This window comes from Macrobrachium rosenbergii, chromosome 12 (assembly GCF_040412425.1).
Source record: "Macrobrachium rosenbergii isolate ZJJX-2024 chromosome 12, ASM4041242v1, whole genome shotgun sequence".
NCBI classification, from domain to species: domain Eukaryota; kingdom Metazoa; phylum Arthropoda; class Malacostraca; order Decapoda; family Palaemonidae; genus Macrobrachium; species Macrobrachium rosenbergii.
Window position 1 is genome coordinate 109,161,853 of NC_089752.1, and position 25,000 is coordinate 109,186,852.

General features: G+C 35.3%; 1 protein-coding gene across 1 annotated transcript in view; it reads right to left on the reverse strand.

The window, feature by feature from the left end:
* Positions 1-25,000, reverse strand: part of LOC136843857 (cell adhesion molecule 3-like) — a 565,859-nt gene that overhangs the window by 15,264 nt on the left and 525,595 nt on the right. Inside the window, exons 4-5 of the mRNA XM_067112697.1 lie at positions 15,158-15,293; positions 13,809-13,942 (exon numbers count right to left, since the gene is read on the reverse strand). Coding sequence (XP_066968798.1) covers positions 13,809-13,942; positions 15,158-15,293 — 270 coding nt within the window. The remainder of the gene's footprint in view (positions 1-13,808; positions 13,943-15,157; positions 15,294-25,000) is intronic.

Genomic DNA, 25,000 nt, shown 5'->3' on the forward strand with positions numbered 1-25,000 from the left:
GTGAAAATTTTAGGCTAGTTCATAGTGCTCTGATCTTCAAGTCGGAATCGTGCTAATTGACAATGGCTTTTCATCATCACCTGTTTTTCTGACAAGTTCAGAGAGGCTTTCAAAACACTCGCATTCCAAGATCATCCAATTTATTAGAAGAGAAAGCATTTACTTTTCATACTTCAATTCCATTTGTTGGACAGTATTTGGCTGTCATAACAAACACCACGAAGTTATAATTAAAAATATGAAATTTTGATTTCATGACATCGGTTTTTGATCAGAAGAATAAGCAAAAAAAAAATAAACCATTGGAAATTCTCCTCCATTAATTATGGAAGGATTCAAAATTACTTTTTTAATGAAATGCAAAACACTTTTTAACGTACATCGTTTAGAATTAGCACTGAGGGCAAATCCAAGAAGAGATCAATGAAAAATGAAGAAATTTTATGAAACGAAATAACTAGATCATCAATGGCGAGCACCTTCATAAAAAAATTTCCCAAAATGATTGATAAATGAAAATGATTGATATGACCCTTCCATCATTACCATTCAGAGCGAATCAAGTGAAAGATCTGTAACAGAAATTTAGGGCGATGAACGAGGATAATTAATGTTAGACGCCGTGCCATATATACTTGATAAAAGTAGTAACGAAAAGGATAATAACTAATACAAACCTTTTACCATTTTTATTTAAAATTCAAATGAGAGAGAGAGGGAAAAAAGAGGAAGATTTTTCGAGGGAAGGATTGTAAAAATGGTAATTGTTTAACACCTTATCATTATTTCCGCAAAAGATGCAACAAAAATGATAATTGCCATCAGACGGTGAAATGTAATGTAGAAGATTGCTAATTGACTGGAAAAGAAAATCCGTGGTCGTCTTTATTTATTTATCTGTTTATTCATTTATTTATTCATTCATTTTGGAACGGGACATCATTTGAATAATGAGTCTCATGCTACTGATATGTGTGATAAATCTTATTCATTTCTAGTTTAGTTTTGGCTACTCTATTTTCGAAAATACTGAGTCACGTGAACGTTAGTAAGTTTCCTTATTAGTTTTCTGTAAAAGAAAACTATTGTGCCGGCTTTGTCTGTCCGTCCGCGCTCAGATCTTACAAACTTTCGAGGCTAGAGAGTTGCAAATTGGTATGTTGATCATCCACCCTCCAATCATTAAATATACCATATTGCAACCCTCTAGCCTTAGTAGTTTGCATTTTATTTAAGGTTAAAATTAGCCATAATCGTGCATCTGGCAACGATATCGGACAGGCCACCACCGGGCCGTGGAAAAAGTTTCATGGGCTGCGGCTCAAATATTCTTATACCGAGACCACCGAAAGATAGATCTATTTTCGGTGGTCTTGATTATACGCCATAGCGGCTGTACAGAAAACTTGATTGCGCCGAAGAAACTTCGGCGCATTTTATACTTGTTTTCAATGGATATTGATAATTCCTATAAACTATTACATAAGAAACCAAATGGTCTGGCTTTTGAAGCATGTTTTTTTTTTTAAATTATTAACTTGTTTTAAGTACCAAAATGTTTCACTGAAAGAAATCAAGCTCTCCCTGAGCGAACATAATTTGCACAGAGTGGCACATACCTGTAGAAGGAACAATGGAAAAGAGAGAATCTGCTAATCTGTATTTGACTTTTTAAGAGAGCAGTTATTATATTTATTGAAAAGACTCCTTTAGAAAGGAATGACTTATAAATTCCAAGTCATGCAAAATGAAAAAAAAGGTGATATTTTTCACTCCATATAGAACAGGAGTTTAGATCTGTGCTTCTACCTGTCATCTCCTAATTATGAAGTACAATAGAAGGGATCCCTCAAGCTCTGTTAGAGAACAGGATGGAAGAAGGCAAAAAGGTCCATAAAGAGGCAGTTGGAAAGGGCAAAGAGGAACATGTGGGAGGAAAAAAAAAACAGAACTTTCACACAGAAGAGGAAAGAAAGAATGCTTTTGAGTTTCAAGACGAATATGGAAAGACAGAAAATATGTGAAAGAGCAAAGTTGTGGGTATGAAAAATAAGGAAATGAAAGCTGAATGGAAAGAAATGCAAAGCTGACTGGACAGAAATGCTGAAACGAGGAAAGCATTATCTAAGCAATCTGCTAAATGGACAGGATGGATGTGAATAGGAAGACAATATAAAAATGGGCCAGTAGACAATATACATCTAGTGAAGATGGGAGACCCTTACAAAATGGAAAATAAAAAGGTTCTAAGACCACTGAGAATAAAATGCCTTATACCCTTCTTCAAAGATGGCACTAGAAAGATGAAAAGAAATCAAGGAAACAATAATACACAAGGGAAAAAGGTGGTGCACAACAAAGCAAAAATTGCACATACTGGAAAGAACTCTTCAGACACTTGAGACTATAAAAAGAATCACTGGCATATAAAAATGAATAATAAGGAGCTGCTACTGTGGGTTAGCTGCGCTTTATAAGTGTAAATGGTAAACTTTCTAAAATGAGCCAGTAATCAAGAGGTCAGGTAGGTTTACAGGTCTCTCATGAGCAGGACGGGCAATGGCCAGGCCACTGCAGTGGGAACGTTGTCATAAACATGAACATGTATACATATGATCAAACCCTCAAGCTCATTTTCCACCCAGGATAAGACCAGGAAGTGGCCCCCGATGACTTAGCAGGTCAACCTATGACTCCTGCAAATGACCTCATCCCTAGACTCCCAAATCGCCTTATCCCTAGACCCCCAAAATCACTTCATCCCTATACCCCCAAATCACCTCATCCATAGAACCCCAAATCGCCTCATCCATAGACCCCCAAATCACCTCATCCATAGACCCCCAAATCACCTCAGCCATAGGCACCCAAATCATCTCATCCCTAGTCCCCAAAATCGCCTCATCCATAAACCCCCAAATCACCTTATCCCAAGACCCCCAAATTGCCTCATCCATAGACCCCCAAATCACCTCATCCCTAGACCCCCAAATCACCTCATCCATAGACCGCCAAATCACCTCATCCATAGACCCCAAAATCACCTCATCCCTAGACTCCCAAATTGCCCCATCCATAGACCCCCAAATCGCTTCATCCATAGATCCCAAAATCACCTCATCCCTAGACCCCCAAAATAACCTCATCCTTAGACCCCCAAATAACCTCGTCCCTAGACCCCCAAATAACCTCGTCCCTAGACCCCCAAATCACCTCATCCCTAGACCCCCAAATCGCCTCATCCATAGACCCCTAAATCACCTTATCCCTAGACCCCCAAATCGCCTCATCTCTGGAACACCCAAATCACCTCATCCCTAGACACCAGGGACAGTAAGGTCATGTTTACCAGTCTTGCAAGGAGGCAAGACATGAACACGGCTTGAACTCGGGACCATTACACATTGAAGCCCAGCAGAAACAATCTGATCTATAATGACTCTTAATGACCATCTGACCTACCACGACCCTTAATGAACACAGAAATGAATTCTGTGAAAAAATAAAAAAAGTTCGTTTTCCAAACCAAAATTCAGTACATGTAAATTCAATCTAGGCATGAGATAATACTAAGTCAAAAAGGGGACGAATTTCCTTATTTGTATAAAAGTACTACTCACTGTTTTCTATACTTTCTTGCAAAAGCTGTAGTCTAAAGAAAACTCACAGATGAAAGTAAAGATAAAATTAAGTTCCAATTACCCCTTTATGTTTCTCTTATTAACGTTAGAAATGTTGCTGCTTTATCTACTAACGCTAAAATTGAGAAGTTTAATAATAATTGTAAGATATCCTGATTTCTTTGGGATTTTTGTTAGCTTGCCTTCTTTTATTAACTGGCATTATTTTGAAATAAAAACAAAGATAGAATATAAAACTAATTAATCCACTTTATGGGCTATTCTGAATTTTCAGTAAGGTATTAATAATAACTACAACCATGTCATACTAGGAAGATGAATATCTTTGATGCTGAAAATATCTGTACTTGAAAGTCACGCATGTTAAAAATACCAGTGAATTAAAATATAGCATATTTATTTAGACAAAAAGAAAATAATAACACCACAGACGAAAATAGGCTAGAAAAAACCAAAACAAAAACTGATCTTGAGAATCAAGGCATCAAATAAGGCACCAAAGGCCCCGATGATAAAGGAAGTTGTTATAATACAAAAATTGGAAAACCAATATTTTCCAAACGGATTATTTACGGCAACGCCGGTGACATTAAAGAGGAAAGTTACGCCTCTAATGTTATAGACCTGTGTGTTTGAGAGAGAGAGAGAGAGAGAGAGAGAGAGAGAGAGAGAGAAGAAGAAAAGAAGAAGAAGAAGAAGAAGAAGAGAAAGAGAGAGAGAAAGAAGAAGAAGAAGAGAAGAGAGAGAGAGAGAGAGAGAGAGAGAGAGATACCTGTCACAAAGTTAATATTGTTTAGGTAAATTAACTAAATATAACGGATTATTTTCCTTCACTTCGAAATGCAAGGCGTTTTAAAAGACAGGGACAACAAAAGCAAGTCTTTCCACTTGGATAAATAATGAATAAAAGAAAAAAACTGACGTCTGAAACGTAAAGAAATGCAAACTGAATTTACATGCGTCAAATGTTCAATGAGAGAGAACCGTGAAAATTTTGTAAACACTGACCTTATGCCTTACTAATTATATTCTGGTTGACGGAGTAGCGGAACTAATTTAATTCTGTGCTTATCTCTCTTAACCTGACATATTTGGGGAAGGAAAATCAATTTTTTATATTTGTCATTGCATTATCCCTGTTTGCTTGCAGTAAGTGGCAATAGTCTTCAACTAGAATAAACAACGCATGTTTGAACATACCTTCATTAATCAATGATTTACGGGGTAGTGTCTAATGGGCACTTTTATGAAAAGGGAATCTATTTCTTTATGGAGCAACAACAAAGAAGGGTAAAATTACCATAAATCAAACACCGAGGCCTCAATAGATTGAAATCGACGTTTGATTTAAGAGAATTACCAAGCACCTAGAGATATGTTTTTTTTCTGGAAGATTTTTTTTTTTTCGGGGGAGAAAATTAACTTCTCCTTGTTAAGGATATTTAGATGTAATAAAGAAAAATGATGGAACTGTCGGTACTGACAATTATTTGACGGTTATATTTAAGATACTGACATTAGAATTTACTCTTTTTTATGTGCAGTTAGGTATCTGGTTACCATCGGCTGCTTAATCGCGAAACGAAGATGGTAAGTTTGATAACAAAAATTGCTCTCTCTCTCTCTCTCTCTCTCTCTCTCTCTCTCTCTCTCTCTCTCTCTCTCTCTCTCTCTCTCTGTTGTTTATTTGCATATATCATCTTACAAAAAAAAATGGTAATATAGATTTATTTTTTATTCAAGCTTCCGCTTCCAATACATGGAGAGACACTTGACAACTTTGAGTTCGAAAATATTATTGACCTCCAGACAATTTTCTTATTTTTTGAACTTTCATCTTCATTTTTCCTGGAACGAAGCGCAAGTTATTTCACATCTTTTTGAAGTCACACTTTCCAAGCAAAAAAAAAAAAAAGTGCCTTTGCGTTATTCTTTTGTTTGCAGCAGACAGCAAAGCGCTGTTATATAAAAACGACAATCCCAACATTGTATTATGTTCTTTGTGATCTTGTCTGCTCCCCTGTCATGTGCAGAATATTTTGTTTAATCTCTCCATGCAACTCCATTTCATTTCTATTTTGTCAATTTTCCCTCCAAGATTTTCAATGCGTAAAATCCTTTTCCTTAGATCAGTAAAGAAATCTACCTTTCCACACCCATTTTGTTAAAAAAAAAAAAAAAATCTTTTGAGTCGAGTAAAAAACCATGAGCTTTTTTTCCTCATGATTTTTGTTTTCTTTGTTTTTTCTCTCGGAATGAAATGCAACATTAATTTCCTGCAACACTAATCTTCTCCTTACATTCGCTTCTTTTTAATATTTCTGAAAGTTTTACAGAGCAATTAACCTCTTCTTTCCACAAATTCCCTCTTTACACTTTCCATATTTTTTTTAATCGCTCACCTCCTTTACGGTGCTTGAAAACATGTCCTCTCTCTCTCTCTCTCTCTCTCTCTCTCTCTCTCTCTCTCTCTCTCTCTCTCTCTCTCTCTCCTTACTTTTCATTTTTACATAACTGTTCTATCTCTTTGCAGTGTTAAAATATAACAAAATCCTCCCCCAACCAACAAACCACTCCTCTCTCTCTCTCTCTCTCTCTCTCTCTCTCTCTCTCTCTCTCTCTCTCTCTCTCTTTGTATTTTTGTATAACTGTTCACTCTCTTTGGAGATTTTGAAAACATAAGAAAAACCTCCCCTCCAACCAACCCCACCACCCCCGCCCCTCTCTCTCTCTCTCTCTCTCTCTCTCTCTCTCTCTCTCTCTCTCTCTCTTTTTTCATATTTACATAACTGTTCTCTTTCTTTGCAGACTGTTAAAATATAACAAAACCTCTCCCACCAACCAACCAACCAAACCGCCCCCTTCTCTCCCCCTCTCTCTCTCTCTCTCTCTCTCTCTCTCTCTCTCTCTCTCTCTCTCTCTCTCTCTCTTTTCATTTTCATATTTACATAACTGTTCTCTTTCTTTGCAGACTGTTAAAATATAACAAAACCTCTCCCCACCAACCAACCAACCAAACCGCCCCCTTCTCTCCCTCCCTCTCTCTCTCTCTCTCTCTCTCTCTCTCTCTCTCTCTCTCTCTCTCTCTCTCATTTTTCATATTTACATAACTGTTCTCTTTCTTTGCAGACTGTTAAAATATAACAAAACCTCTCCCCACAGAGAGAGAGAGAGAGAGAGAGAGAGAGAGAGAGAGAGAGAGAGAGAGAGAGAGAGAGACAACCAACCAACCAAACACCCCTTCTCTCCCTCCTCTCTCTCTCTCTCTCTCTCTCTCTCTCTCTCTCTCTCTCTCTCTCTTCATTTTGTATTTACATAACTGTTCTCTCTTTGCAGACTGTTAAAATATAACATAACCTCTCCCCACCAACATACCAACCAAACACCCCGCAACCGCCCCACCCCACCCCCCCCCGCCCCCCGCCCTTCTCTCTCTCTCTCTCTCTGTCTTTCATTTTGTATTTTTATATAACTGTTCACTCTCTTTGGAGATTTTGAAAATATAAGAAAATCTCCCAATACCAGGGTCTTGTTTCCCCCAACCCCCTAACCCGTCTCTCTCTCTCTCTCTCTCTCTCTCTCTCTCTCTCTCTCTCTCTCTCTGTGTTCGACTTCCTCCTGTTCACACATTATTTAAGAGGATCATGACCCCACTCGAGGGAACAGGTAAAACTCATATCCTGTTATGAGGGTCTTGTTTCCGCTTTATCAGGATCCCTGCTAAAGCCGGATTAGCCTCTGTCGTTTCTCTTCGTCAGCCCTACAGAGAGAGAGAGAGAGAGAGAGAGAGAGAGAGAGAGAGAGAGAGAGACTGATGCCACGTCAAATAATGAGGCGAGAATGAAACGGGTATATTGCCCGGAATTTACTGGGGTTGGCCATATCCACTATTTACTTGGTATATATAGTATTATATATATATATATATATATATATATATATATATATATATATATATATATATATATATATATATATATATATATATATATATATATATATATATAGATATAGATATTTATATATATATATATATATATATATATATATATATGTTCATAAATATTAAGTTATAAATATCATTTTGATTTCAATTCTCTAAACCTTTGGATGTTTGTGTCTTTAATATTAAAAAAAAGTCATGCGTGTATAATGACCAAAATTCAAATAACAATCTGACTACCTACCTATCTATCAGTGTATATAAACATATATATGTATATATATTATATATATATACATATTTATATATATATATATACAGTGTATATATATATATATATATATATATATATATATATATATATATATATATATATATATATATATATATATATATATATATTATATATTTATATATATATAACTAAACTCTTGGAAAAAAGTTTGGTTACAATATTATCTTTGATATCAGCACTACTTTAGAATTATCTGAATATTTATGTTTATTATTTACAGCAACGTATTTATTATATATTAATCTTGTGCTTAAGTAATAAAAGATTTGTTTCGCATTCTTTGGGCTTTAAACTCTAAACTGACGTTCAGTGGAATTTTTTTTTTAGTGTAGTAAAGACTGAACATAACTGCTAATAATGATTTATGATTGATAGGAAGAAGCTGAACAAGCCTGAAGTTTCGCGAAGAATGTAAACATTATTATTATTATTATTATTATTATTATTATTATTATTATTATTATTATTATTATTATTATTATTATTATTATTATTCAGAAGAAGAAGTAAGAGGGAGTAAAGGGATATGTAAAAAGAAAAAAGAAAAAATAAACTCGCAAACTGATAAATGGATAAAAATGTATGTAAATCATTAAAATGCAAGGAGAATTGTATTAGGATAGTAATGCATTGCACCTTCGCTGAAATTCCGAAGTTCCAAATATGTTAAACACGAGTTCGGAATTTCAACGGTTAATATTTATTTACTATATATATTCTTGTTAATACTGTGGCCTTCTATTTACTTATGAAGTTTACAGTCCACGTCGTGGTTCCATTCTGACTAAGACTGAAAAAATTCCGAATAGACCATATTGCTCAGAGTAATGGTTAAGATGTGAAACAATTGCTTTCTTACATATTCGATTCAGAATTGTGTCAATCTTCGTCAGAATGGCAGACTGGAATCGCGATATGACTGCAAAATTCATAACTAGGTACAAGGCCACAATATTAACAAGAATATAGCAAATAAATGTTATCCGTTGAATTTCCGAACTCGTGTTTTTATGTTTGGAACTTCAAAAGTTCAAGCGAAGATGCTATGGTGGTGTTCGGTTAGTTCACTTCTAGGCAGGCTGGCAGTCTTAATCGAGGATCTTAATAAAGTGGAAAGTTTGAAATTTTATCCGCATTGCTTTGTGTAAACCAACTTAATGGGGAACAGAAAACATCATCGAGAGAGGACATCAAAGTCCACCAAAATGATGGCGATTCCTATACTTTCATTTGACTCCTTCCTCAGTCGACGATCGACTGATTTCGGAAGTTGAGGGCCTCTCCGGAGCGACCTGCCGCCCGTAATCGAATTGGAGGTTGTTGGTCCCTAATCGCATAATTCGACCAGGGAATCAGCATCGGCGAGGTCCAATACATACATATCTACCCAGAGGGGACAGTATTATCTCACAATCATCTCTGATTTGATAGAATCGGTTATGGGCATCGTAAGTTCGTCTGCGGCGCAATTAACGTGGTAATGTTCAGAAAGAGTAACCTCTGGTATTTTTACAGTGGAATTATGAGAAGCTGGGAATTGGTGGCATGCTTTATGCTTTCAAATTTTTTAGCGTTTTTTAATATTTTTATTATTATTCTCAATATTAGTTCTGTTATTGCCATTGTTGTAATTACTATTTTTAAATACTACTTCGGGAACTGTGTGGGTATTGCCGATAATCATTTTATCCCGTGTATCTAGATTGTATTATGTCTACTCTATATATTTCATGTATATGACCCTGAGCTGAAATTAAAATTATTATTATTATTATTATTATTATTATTATTATTATTATTATTATTATTATTATTATTATTATTATTATGAAGAGGATAAATGTTTTTCGCTTTTATGAGGTAACATGGATATGGGGATTCATGGGAAATGGATAATTATTTTGGTACTGTAGGACAGAAGAACACACAAAGTGACCAAGATGAAAATTGATGATAATGTCTCTGTGTTTCATATAAAATTAACGACACAATCTTTATGAAAATTAAAAAAGTTATTATTGCTGCTTAAAAATTTGCTACTATTATTTTCATTCCAATCCGGCACCCGGGAGATTCGAACGCCCGACAGTGTGAGCCGATGACTTCAGGGACGGTAACCATTTGGCTGTAGCTTGATGTTTGTGAATAATAAAAATGTCCTGGTATATGTGATATATATATATATATATATATATATATATATATATATATATATATATATATATATATATACATATATATATATATATATATATATATATATATATATATATATATATATATATATAAGACATAGAAAGTGAAACTGATATTCAACATGATACAAAAACTATCTAATATTTTTTTGCTGGGTAGTGATACCCATAAAATTTACATTTTTTTTCTAGCTGTTTATTATTCAGTGACACCAGGAATGCATAGCAAAATCGACCCCTCGTCTTTATTTCCCCAGTATGTATGACCTTGAGTAATCTGACCCCCCAGAGGTGGCTCCAAGAGGGATGTCAGACGCCCTGCCTGTACTGGCTATCAAGACCTCACGCGATTTGCCACTCATTTCTGCATAAAGGCTTCAATCTTTTTCACTTGTTTTTAAAAGCAGACCTCGATGGGACTGCCGGCCTAATGCCCTACTCTAGCCAAGGTCACGAAGAAGGGAAAAAAAAAAAAAGGTGGACTTGAAAAGAGATGAGGTTGCTTACTAGAAGGAATAAGGTATTAGAAAATTTTTTAGAAGGCAGAGAGAGATTTTTAGATAAATATAAATATAAATAAATATACACACACACCATATATATATATATATATATATATATATATATATATATATATATATATACATATATATATATATATATTAAATAAACACAATTTATATGTATATGTAATATATATATATATTTATATATATATATATATATATATATATATAATATATATATATATATATATATATATATATATATATATAATATATTATATTTATATGTATATATATATATATATATATATATATATATATATATATATATATATATATATATATACGAGTATATATATATAAATGTGTGTGTGCGTGTGTGTATGAGCGTGTGTCTGTGTGCGCACAAAACTTCAATGAACTTCCACCCGATATATCGCTGGACACATCTCCATCACGATATACTACCTGTGGTATATCGTGATGGTGATAACTATATTTTGCCAGCATATTCAGCGTAATAATTTCAGCACATATACAGTATATATTCCCTGATTCTCCTGTCCGTTTTAGTTCGGTGTAACATTTCCATTTCAGCTGGTTGTTCATGTCATATCTGACGGCCGGGGGAAACGCCGTCCTAGTTTCCCTAAATAATGGGATATGAATGAAATTGTATTAATAACTAAGCAGATCTATCGCTAAGAAGCTTATCACATTGGAATAATTCATGCGCTATGTCCGGAACATTATAATTCATGCATATTTAAATATATTCCGTTTCAGCCGGGCGTTCCCACAAATCATTATTTACCCAGCATGAATTAAATGTTTTCGGAATGACTCCGTCATGGCAAATAACTTCGCATTACACCACTGCACATTTTGGTAAGTTTTTAGTGCTCTGTTCACTCGTCTGGGAAGTATGTAACGATTTCCTGAAGCAATCTCTTTCCGATGAGACGTATCTCTTGGTTTTATTCGTATTTCTGTGCGTATGTCTCCCTGAGTTTAAATATCTTTTTTTTTATCATGTTTACAATCCTGTTCATATATATATATATATATATATATATATATATATATATATATATATATATATATATATATATATATACACACATTTATATGTATATATATATATGAATATTTGTATATATATATATATATATATATATATATATATATATATATATATATATATATATATATATATATATATATATATATATATATATATATATATATATATATATATATATATATATATATATATATATATATATATATATATATATATATATATATATATATATATATATATATATATATATATATATATATATATATATATATATATATTTATATATGTATGTATATCTTCCCAAAGTTTAGGTATGTTTTTCTTTGTATTTACAACTCTATTCACATTTCTCCTTGTCTATGTCCCCCGAATTTTAAGGTGCTTTTTGCATTGCGTTTAGAATTGTATCTCTTTGAATTTATAAACTCGACCCCTGAAAACGTTTCAGCACTCCAGATCTTGCTACAAGAAATATACAAATGAGAACTATATTAAATCTGCAAATCCATTTTCCCCAGATGAATTTTATGGTGCAAAAATGAAAAAATATAATAAAAACACCGTAATATTTTTTTTATGATACATCGTATGGTAATCGTCTTCCACGCTACTTTTTTTTTTTTTTTAATTCGAGAAGAAATTTCATCTCTCGACTGCATGAGGAAGCAAGAGTACTTGGGGGGAGGGGGGGTTTGGGATTGTGGTGGTGGGGGTTACTACTAAAAGAGAGAGAGAGAGAGAGAGAGAGAGAGAGAGAGTAGGGGTGGGGGTGGGCGTTTGAGCCCAGCTTCCTTATAAACTATTATGATGGTCGACAGGGGTAGTGAAGAATCATTAATAACCATAAGCGCTAGGATTATCGTACCTTTGATTGCATAAATTAAGAAAAATAAATAAGATTAAATATTTTGAAAGAATGAAGCAAGATCCACAATAATAGGGAAATAAAAGATAAGAACAGACAGAATATGAGGTAAAATGCTTACAGAACCATTTGGTTGTGATAAGGAACTGAGGTCAGAATAAGAGTTTGTAACTAACTGCTGTTAAATAACAAGAGGGCACAGGAAATAATTAAAGTTCTAGAAAGTATGGACTAACTCGTATAGCAAAAAAGAAATATTAGTGTTTAGTACAAGGCCTAAAACAGAAAGGGCGCAAATGAAAATGAAGAAAAAAATTTTGGTGTATATGTGGGCTTCATAAACTACAAATTGGACTTAATTTGAACCGAATAATTACTGGTGATGTATAAAAGGAAGGGTGTAATTCAATAAAAGGGATTTTGGCTATTATTAACTCAAAGAGGCTCTAAAGGATTCGTATAAAGACTGAATCCATGAATGAACATTTGTTTAATGAATGTATGATGCAAGATGGCGATCAACCCGTTTTGTTGCAGCGTCACAGATTTTGTGGAGGATGAAGATTAAAACACTAATCTGTGACCTGACCTCGTTTTTTCATTGACAGGCAATGAATAACCTTTGGGCTGACAAAAGCATAGAGGAAATAATTATTTTGCATGTGCCAGTAATGCTACAAAAACTTCCTCTTGTGTAAATGTTCTTAAGAATAGTTTTAACCAAATACTTTTTATTAGTTTTCTGTAAAAGAAAACTATTGTGCCGGCTTCGTCTGTCCGTTGGCACTTTATTCTGTCCGCACTTTTTTCTGTCCGCCCTCAGATCTTAAAAACTACTTAGGCCAGAGGGCTGCAAATTGGTATGTCGGTCATCCACCCTCCAATCATCAAAACATACCAAATTGCAGCCCTCTAGCCCCAATAGGTTTAATTCTACTTAAGGTTAAAGTTAGTCATAATCGTGCTTCTGGCAACGCAACAACACAGGCCACCACTGCCGGCTGAGGGTTTCATGGGCCGCGGCTCATACAGCATTATACCGAGACCACCCAGAGATAAATCTATTTTCGGTGGCCTTGATTATGCGCTAGACAGAAACTTCGGCGCATTTTTTCACTTGTTTTATCTTCCTACGATTTACAGAGAAAACCAAGTCATACTTCAATCATCTTTATCCTTCAGTTCGTCAGTGAATAACATTATCCAGCACTTGCATCTCACGGTACAAGCTACCACGAAAGTTGCCGCACCCTTTGCATAGAAACCATTAATTACTCACCTCTGCCCCGTTGATGTACCAGGTGAGAGTGGCAGCTGGCTTAGATGGTGCAGAGGTACAGTTGATGCTGACGACATCTCCTGGTTGGTATCTCTCCCGGGCACCCAGAACTGTGGGCTTCTCCTGGGGTATGTCTGTAGATAAAAAGATTAAGTTTTTATTTCTTAAGAAAGCTGTCATTTGCCTTCAGATGCCTCAATAATTCTATTAAAGCTTTTAGCTAATTTTGCTTAATTTACTGACCATCTCATGGGAGTTGTGAGCAAGTGGCAATGTCGATAGTTTTTAGTTCCGTTATTTTATAGGCCTAAGAAGAGGCAATGTATTTCGTTGTTTTAATGCTGGTCTAAATGTCTCAGACATGTTCATGATTTTACAATTGAGCTTTTCAGTGGAGAAACATGCCAAGTGCCATTTTTAAAATATAATAAATTAAAATAAAAAATAATTTGACCCATGATGGCGCTTGGCATGTTTCTCGACTGATAGCCTCAATTGTTCTTTTCATTTCCTTTCTCAGAAAAAAAAAGCCTTACGTTAGCAATAATATTCATAAAAATGCCAGTCAAGAAGGGAACTGAAGCATCACATTTAACCAATAATATTACATATTACTGCACGAAAAAAACCGGGGCCTGAAAATACTAAGGAAATATTTGACAGTTTGTTGGTGAAAAATAATTTTACTTAAATTACATAATTACCGAGTAAACCATATGGATGGTTATTAACTAAATCCTCTCAATGATAATTAATCGAATTTTTGATCTGTGACTCTTTTTAAAGTAAATACCTGTTATATTCAAATGTGAGGAAAATGAAATATTTATCTCATAAATGGCAATCCTCTTTGAAAGCAATAAACTCTATTAAACTTTCAATAACCAAGAAGATGCCTAAGTCAAAACAAAGATTAAGCTACACATTGCAAAACAAAAAGAATTAGAAAAATAACAGAAAAGAGTAAGAAATGATAACAGCACCAAGCATCATAAAATGGCTATCCTCTCTTAAAAGAAGAAAGTGTATTAATTCAAAAATAACCAAGAAGAACTCTAAATCAAAACAAAGATTACGCTACGCATTGCTAAAAAAAAGAATTAGAAAAATAACAGAAAAAGTAAGAAATAATAACAGCACCAACCATCATAAAATGGCTATCCTCTCTTAAAAGAATAAAGTGTATTAATCCAAAAATAACAAAGAAGGCGCCTAAATCAAAACACAGATTAGGTTACGCATTAAAAAAAATAAATAGAAATATAACAGAACAGGTAAGAAATAATAAAAGCAAAACAAAGCAAAAAAATAAAAAATAAAAATTAAAAAAAAAAAAAAAAAACACTCACCCACAACAGTAAGTATCGCATGTTCAACCAGCGTGTTGAAAGCGGGCGCCTCCGCCAGCACCTCACACTTGTACCTCCCTGAAGTGGCGAGAGTCGCTGATTTTAAAACCACTTGTTGACCTGTGCTGGCCTCCATCTGGAAAGAAGCAGAAGGTGCACCAAAGCGTTAACCTGTGACTCGTAGAGGGTCGTTCTCCTACTCCAGGTACTCGGAATTTTTTTTTAATTATTATTATTATTTTTTTTGTAATTCTGGTGCCAGACGTGTCGCTGTGACTAATTATAAATGTGCTTAGATGCACAGGACAGGACACACATTCATACGTATACATACACATTTGTATTCACAGACAATCATGAAGCTACAAATGTCGTTTAATATCAAATTCACGCTACTTCGGGAATATCCCCTATGGGGAATTATCACCGAAGGGGAATTTACAAGTGATAAATGGATCGGTACTGCCGGATCTCGATCCCTCAACGCAGTTACCTTCCAACGACTCCAGTCGATGGTCTACCCACTGAGCCATCAATAATTGCCCATCGGGGATATTCCCGAAGTAGCGTGAATTGGATGTTAAACAACATTTGTAGCTTCATGACTGTATATAAATCATGGTGTGATAAAAATTTCTATATATGTATGTATATATATATATATATATATATATATATATATATATATATATATATATATATATATATATATATATATATATATATATATATACTATGTAATTGTAATAGCCACAATGCCCTCTTTCTTAGCTTTCTCAGATTCTTCGCGCATTTTTGGATACGCTTGTCACTACAAAGCCTTAGGATCCAAGTGCAAGAAAGGCTTTGTAGTGACAAGCGTATCCAAAAAAAGCGCAGAAGAATTCGAGAAAGTTAAGAAAAAGGGCATTGTGGCTATGCTAATTACATGCGTATCTGGTAAAAAGTGACCAGTAGATTCTACAAATATGCTATGTACTGTATATATATATATATGTATATGTATATATATATATATATATATATATATATATATATATATATATATATATATATATATATATATATATATACATACACGTGTGTGTGTGTTTGTGATGGTGTGTGAGGCAAACAGGTCAATAAAAAGATCAAGATTATTGAAATATATTCCTAAATAAGTGAATTCACTTTCATCCAATCTCAGAACAATCCCTTCTCCGAAAGGCTCGGTAAACCATTCAGATTAACCTCTACTCTCAAGCTCATCCACTTAAAATAATCCTTGAAAATGTTCTCTCCTTTGAAGGCACTCTCTCTCTCTCTCTCTCTCTCATTGACGCGGGTATTCCTAATGAGAAAGCAGCCTGTTGCTCTCGATGAAGCTGCCGGAGAGTCTCGGCCGTTACGGTCCGGGGAGCCACTGGAACTCGGAACGGCCGCCGCTGGCTGGAACTGGCGAGCTTGCCGTCATTTCGGGCTCTTAATTAGCCGAGGTTCCAAAGCTGTAACTGGAGTCTTGTTGGTTGGATTTCTGAACAGGTTTATTCACTAGTGGGAAACGTTTTTTACCAGAGTATAGATAAGAAAGGGAATTACTTTAATGAATTTGAGGGAAACGTCTACCATTCTGCGACTGAAAAAGAAAAGATTCGCGCAAATGCGTTTGGACAACTGTAATGTGAAGCAGTATACACTGTAATATAATGATCTCTTGAACGACACGTTCAAAGGAAAAGGTAGAAAATGCGTAGCTGTAAACATCAAAGATTACATAAGCCGTATCGTGGCTACTTTTGCCCGTAGAGAGACGTAGCCATTTGAATATGCAAATGTTCCTTGCAATGGTTATCCGGCAGAGCTCAAAAGACCAAACTAATTCGCCTTCGCGCAAAGAAAATGCGACTTAAGGCTGTTTGGATTATCAGAGCCTAAAGCAAAGCCCACGGTGGTCTTTGCGGCAACAGGCTTGTTGAGCTGTGGGTTTAGGCTTTCGGTACCCACCCCTCTATCACCTCCCTCCCCCCCTCACCCCAGACCTTTGTGGAAGCCACGAGACAGACATTTCCAATTACAAGTACAAATTGTGGGAAGGAGGTGAGTTGCTTTGTAGCTCGGAAGGAGTGGAAGAGGATGGGAGGAGAGAGAGAGAAGGAGGCTCATGTGAAGTCAAGGCTTTAGCGAGAGTAATACCTGCTTGATCTCTCTCTCTCTCTCTCTCTCTCTCTCTCTCTCTCTCTCTCTTTGCAAAATCTTGTGACTACAGTTGACGAAACATCAAATGCACTGACTGCCCTAAATGCATCTGACATCACACCCTCTTCCCCATGCGCCCCCTCTCTCTCTCTCTCTCTCTCTCTCTCTCTCTCTCAGCATAAAGTCCAGGGCCAAAAGCAACTGATGCCAGTAACTATATACACACACACACACACACACACACAAACACACACACACACACACACACACACACACACACACACATATATATATATATATATATATATAAATATATATATATATATATATATATATATATATATATATATATATATATATATATATATATAGTCATCTTGAGGAGGACAGGTGCCCGTTTAAGCTCTGAGATTCTCTTCGTCTGGTGATTTACCCTTATTCATTTATCTGTTTGTTATTCATTACTTTTTGATGGCGTGTTGGTTAGGAAGGGTAAATGTTCTTATTTAGATTTTATTTGAGTATTATTATTATTACTGTGTGTTCTATATAATTCAACCAATTTTCTGTAAGAATATAAAAAACAGCATTCTGTACAGTTCTCCATACATTAGTCATCGTGGGATACACACACACACACACACACACACACATATATATATATATATATATATATATATATATATATATATATATATATATATATATACATATATATATGTGTGTATATATATATATATATATATATATATATATATATATATATATATATATATATATATATATATATATGTGTGTGTGTGTGTGTGTGTGTGTGTGTGTGTGTGTGTGTACAGTAAATCAAAGTTTCATAATATTAAAAATTATATTAAGAAAGCTTTTCTGAATTGCTCAGGACATTCCTTATAGAATCAACATAACTCCATAAGACCTGTTTCTGTTACGTATCACGACTCAAGTTATCGAAAATCTGAATGACTAAAAACTAATTCAACGTTTATTAAATGTGTTTCAGTTCAAAACTCCTTCCGGGAGCTGAAAATGGAACTGAAGATCAATAAAAGCAGCTGAGTAAGAAATTAGATATTCAAGAGAACAGAGTATCCGTAGAAATACTGAAATACGTTAGATATCAAGGACCTCTAAACTTGTCTCTCGTAATTCGCAGTTCGTCCATTTTTTATCATAATATCGACTGAAAATTTATGAAATGTGCAAATGGTGTTGTGAAAGGAAATTCAATGTCCGAAGGAACAATATATCCTTCTATAGCACTCTCAGGGGCCTCTTTCTAAGGCATGACCAAATCTTATTAAAGTAAATTTATAGACAAGGGGATCCCCGGTGAAAAGGGAACCCTACGGTACTCTCCTATCTGTCTGCTTGTCTGTCTCTATATATACATACGCACACACAAACGCACACGCACACAGGAGAAAGAAGACAAAGATGAACAAGAAACGTGGAAGGAGAATGTAGGCTCATAACTACAATGCACATGTGTAGGCAGGCTAACTACTAGGCACATACGTAGGCAGGCTAACTAGTAGGCACATATGTAGGCAGGCGGGAACACTCCATGAGAAACAAAAGCGAAACATATGGTGATATGAGTCTAATGAATATACGTTAAGGGAATCTGGAGCCCAGTTATCTAATGGAAGTAGGTTGGATACTAAAAATGTAACTGTGCCCTTTCAGGAGACGAACAGATGAAATCTGATGAAATATTCGTCGCGCTTTTGGATGGCTCGGTTTAAGAGAGATAGTGTGATTTTGTAATGAGGATAAGGCTAAAGTGAATGTCAAAGACAAACTGATTTCGTAGACAGCATGTTTGTATAATTCTTTAGTACCATACGTAGCCTGAATCTTTATCGTATCCTTAACCAGCCTTTCGTCCTTATCATTCATTTACAAGGTTTTTAGTCTTAGCCTTCCAGGCGGAGAGTAATAGCTTTGCAAGCCACGGTGTTGCAAAGGGTGCTCATGAACTGCAACATAATAATGTTTATCTCCATCATTTGGTACACCTGTGCACATCCTGTGCATTATACGTAATAAACAAAAGACGAAGGCAGACGTATTAAAACAAACGCAAAAAGAACACTAAGTCAAACCAATTAACTGGTGCATAGGTCTAGAGGCGAGGTCGCATATTATAGCGGGTATTTCTGTCTCCTTATTTACCACAAGCCTGACTTACAAAAATAAACGCAGATAAAAATAACAAATACGACAATAAAGTTACTGGAAATAACAATGAATCTTGAGTTTAGCGGACCGGCAGTGAGTCACACTAAGGTCAGAAAAGTCATGAGGGATGAGTGAGTCAAAGTTGTGTAACCATCATTTTGACAGTGGGAATTATTTACTGTTTTTTTTTTCTAGTCAGCCTAGAACCAAATGTACACCTGGCATATTAACCTATGGAAAATGACTGGTTATTAACAATGCATATGCTTGAATTGGACCAGTAAGTTTTATACAAAATGGTCAACACGGTATTTTGCTTTGCAAAGGTAGAATTATTTACCACGCTGCGTTGTACGAAAAATTTCATGTGTAATGCACCAGTAACATTAATATGCATTTATATTTTTAGAACGTTCCACTACTACTGGTGTCATCAAAAACACTGACTAATACACACACACACACACACACATATATATATATATATACATATATATATATATATATATATATATATATATATATATATATATATATATATATATATATATATACTGTATATGCATTCGTACGTGATTTGAATATTAACTTACGCTGGACATGCATTTAACAGATAGAGGCTTTTAGGTTTACGACTCGTTACTGGATTCAATTGTTCGGATTCAGTTGCATGATGACGACTAATCGAAAATCATTTGCTCGAACCAACAGTCTCACTGTTCAAAGGAATGTGTTAGAAATACCGTAGCTTTCCTCAAGTTGGCAAAAAAAAGCAAATATTAAACTGGTATTGAAACAGCGAAGAGAGGTTAAGATGACTTCCGAGAGGTTTTATTGAAACCATTGTTTCGAACAATTGTTTTAGAACAACTAACTGTCTGAGTACGAGTGATAGCCTCATAACCGGTTCTGTTAGTCAGTGCTTGTGCTCTATTAAATCCTATCGAAATGTTGCATATATTTAGGAACCGTAGTGATTTTTGCTGTGCTGAATATAGGAAAATCAAAGGCGACTGTGTTACAGGGGAGAGGAAGAGACTGGAAGTACAGAAAGTGGCCAAACGAAACATGGCTCTCAGGTGTTATTGTAGGAAAAGTGCAGTGTTGGCGGGTAACTGGTTTGCTCGACCGAAGCCATGTTGTTTACAAGAAGACCTTGTTTGAGTTTTGCTGAAACTTCAGATGTTTCTAAGTCAGTTTATGCTTGAATGATAAAGCAGTGATCTAAATTGCATTATACAGGAGAAAAGTACGAACGTACATTAAAAAAGTAACCCATATATTGTAGCCGTAAAAAAAAGTGTACATAGGCCTAGGCCTTGGGTTAATGCTACAGTGTCATGCCGGTAGAGCACTGCAAAAATAGGTGTTTTTTCAAAAGTAAACAAAAGAATGGCATCCCATACTGACATTGTGAGCCCAGATAAACATACAAGAGCAGAACTGACAGATTTCCACACTCGCGTTACCTCCTCCGGCACAGAATATATTCTTGACTCTTCATAGAACGTGTCCGTGGTTCGTTACCTCCTTCTCCTCCCCCCACCCCTCTGTTATAGAATATATTCTCGACTCTCCGTAGAACCTTTCCACGTCTCGTTACCTCCTCCCCCTCCTCCACCCCCAACCTCCCTCCTTTACAGAATATGTTCTCGACTCTTCGTACAGTAGAACGTTTCCGTCACTCGTTACTCCTCCTCCTCCTCCTCCTCCTCCTCCTCCTCCTCCTCCTCCTCCTCCTCCGTTACAGAATGTATTCTAGACTCTCCGTAGAACATTTCCGTTGCTCGCTGTACATTATGGTTTAACTTCCAATATTAATTGTCAGCTTTTCAAATTAGAACACCTTTTATATAGTGCTGTAAAAAATTTTCCGTACTATTCTTATTTTATCCATTATGATAAATTGAGGTATTGCCAGAATTAAGGAATTGAAATTTTATTCTCTCCTTTACGCATAACGGATGTAGAACATTGTAGTGTGCACGCATAAGCCTATATGTGTGTGTGTATATACAGTATACATTACTTTGTATGAATTTGTGTGGGTGGGTAAGAGAGAAACGAAGAAACGGAGCCATTTGTTTGGCAGTGATCAGAATACCCTGGAAAACCAAGTTATACGAGTAAAAAAAAATGAATTAGTGAATGAAGAAGTCAAATGATACATTTAGATGACAAGTTTGTAGTGGCCACATAATATGTAAACTATCTTCTCACCACCAGATGAGAGTCAAAGAACCTTTTGTTTATGATCATGGGACTACCTTTACGTTGGACGACCACGAACCACCCTTCCAAAGTGCTTGTGTCACGGCATTTTTAATGACACTTGACGAAGTGCAGCTATAGGCTTATGATTCTCAAGGAGCATCCTCTGTGCTCAGTTGAGCACAGACAGTCATTAAGCTAAAGCAGTTAAAGGAGGAGTTATTGAAGCTCACCAGATCTGTCCCGATTCACAACTTCATGATCCTTAGTGCGGATTGCGGATAAGACGACCGTTCAGGCTCTGGAGTTGGACAGCCGTCGCCTTCTCCGGCTGGTGGTGAGTGTTAAAACTATTGCTCTAAGGTTGTTTTTCTTTTTTTTAGTGTTGGGAATGTTTTCGTGCTTTATTTGTGATACACACTTTTTTTCTTATGACATATTTGGTTACCTTATTCAGCAGTAAGAATAAGAACACATTCAGATTGAACGTCCTTTCATACTGCAAAAGTACCAATTCGTAACAGGCCGTTTCTTATGGGACGGCAAAGATTGGCCTCTGAATCCAAGTAGGAAGTTCTGCGTAAATTATTTTGATTGAAATTTGACAAGGAATACGTCTTCCTTTCGCATCTGTATGTTTTTGTATCGGTTAAGAATGTGATAGACTATATGTGCAAAACAGAGGTGCGGTTACGATTTAGAGTAGTCTACTAACTACCTACGGCGGTGGAAAGTGTAATGTGTGAGTGTATTTGTGTATGTAGGCTGTATACGTGCCTGAGTGTAATTGCTAACGCGGCTTAGGCCATTTAAAACATCTTACATAAAATGGAAGATTCATTAACAAGGAGTAAATTAACGAAAATATCAATAATTTTATTTAGCTAAAATCTATAGCTCATATTTATCACAAGAATGTCCCAGCCTCGTTCATGTTAAAAGTATGATCAGTAATTTAAGTAATTTATCTCTTTATCTCTCTTCTACCCTATGAGAATTTTGCTGAAATATTACGTCATTTGTTTTCGCGTATTTGATGCAATGAATATTGGTTCGAATAGAAATCGGTAGAATTAACTTGTAACCTAATAGAATAAATAACAGCGGAGTTTTTTCCCTATAAATCGGCCATGTAGTAACAGAATGTCAAGTGCTCACTTCCAGGCTAACGAGATAGGATTTTTTTTTTTTTTTTGGCTGGTTGCCGAGTTACGGAAAACCGTTTGAAATTATATAATATATATACAGTATATATAGAATTTATACATTATATATATATGTATATATATATGTATATATATATGTATATATAATACACCTTTTCCCCCTTGAAGTGTAATATGAGCTGCAGCGAGCAGTTTTCGGTTTGCGTATGATTTTTTTTTGCATTTACTGTGGTTTCGAGCTAACAATAGATGTTTTCAGTCATAACAGTTTAGTTTTGAACAGTTAATAATAATAATAATAATAATAATAATAATAATAATAATAATAATAATAATAATAATAATAATATTATTATTATTATTATTATCTATCTTAATAATATCATGATTCGTGCTTGTATTACTAGTTATTATTATTATATATATTATACATATTTTATAAATATATTATTATAAATATATATATTATACATATATATATAAATATATTTATATATATATATATATTTATATTTTTGTTTTATAATTATTAATTTTTACTGGCCGGAACATAAGCTGTAACAGGATAAATAATTTGTTTATTTTGGTCCTTATGTTTAGCAGTACCGGTAAGTTATATGAGTTCCTTGTCAAAGCAGCGAAAATTCAGATCTCATTAGATGAAACATGGATATAGAAACTCATACAGAATCCTAATGACTACAAACACGAGCGATATTTTCTACACCTACATCAAATTGCTACATTTTTGTGAGAAGAACTAACCAGAGTAGGCCTAAAAAAGAAATGGGCGGGGTGGGGGACTTCACTACGAAGGGATAATAAACGCAAAAATAAATAAACATCTGGGGCATACAGCCAAGCACTTTAGCTGCCGCTTGCAAGTGACAGGCAGTGGCAAGTGCTGGCGTAGCCCCCTGGCGTTTTCGAGCTGGCCCGATTCCGCCCATTTACATAGTCACCTGGGCGTGATGCGCATATAAAGGAAAGAGCTCCCCTTCCCCCGTTCCAATAACCTCCCCACCCCACACCCACCACCAACTCCACCCCACTTTAGAGCATCAGCACTCCTTACCCCGCCCACGGTAGGCCAATTCATCGCGAAACGCGAACTCGCGGTTATGGCTTCTTACGTTTGATCGTGATCGCGAATTCTTGTTTCCCGAGTAATCATTTTTTTATCCGGTAATTTCGTATGTCATCGTGTGGGTGTCTTTTTTGTCCGTCAGTCTGTGAGTCTGGTTCTTTATTTCGAGGACATGAACTTCTTGAGTTCTAGTTATCTGAACAAATTACGGAAATTAGAAAATCATTGTAAGTTGACTTTCTTATACGAGATGAAACCTATGGGAAATTTGGGATCAGGTTTTCTTGCTTCAAAAACTTTATATATATATATATATATATATATATATATATATATATATATATATATATATATATATATATATATATATATATATATATATATGTCATCGCCTCTAATGCCGTGCGTGTACAGTATGTGTTTTTGTGTATTTGTATACGACATTTCTTGCATAATTTTTATAGGCATATGATATGGCTTGGACTTCGAATGTACTGTGGATGGTTGTGAATCCCTTGGGGAAGGAAATGCCCCATATGGCCTATGATGGATGAGCCTATATCCTGAGGCTACCAACAACCACTACTGTCATGCCAATCTCCTTGCTGTGATCTGCTGCTGCACAGGCAATAAGCTGTGTGACCTGTGTGACCCAGGAAGTGTAAATGGTTTAGGGTGCTAGTACAATGTAGCACAAGTTAAGGGAGCGCCCAAGAAGGGATGTGAATCCTTGGGACACAGAAATGCTACTTAAGCAGCAGGTGAACTTCATCATGTGAGGCCAAGAACATTCTCAATTAGGCCTATGTAGAACTGTGGGAAATAGTATTTATTTGCATGTGAAAATAAAATTAGAAGTGTGACGCATCTTGGGGTTTTGACTGTACATAGTTGTGGTGCACGTAAAAAGACAGCTGATTACTTGATGGAGAGGAAATTGGATGTTTTGCCCTGAGTGAAACTTAGGTGAAAGGACAATGTATGGAAGAATGGGATAGTAAAAGGTAA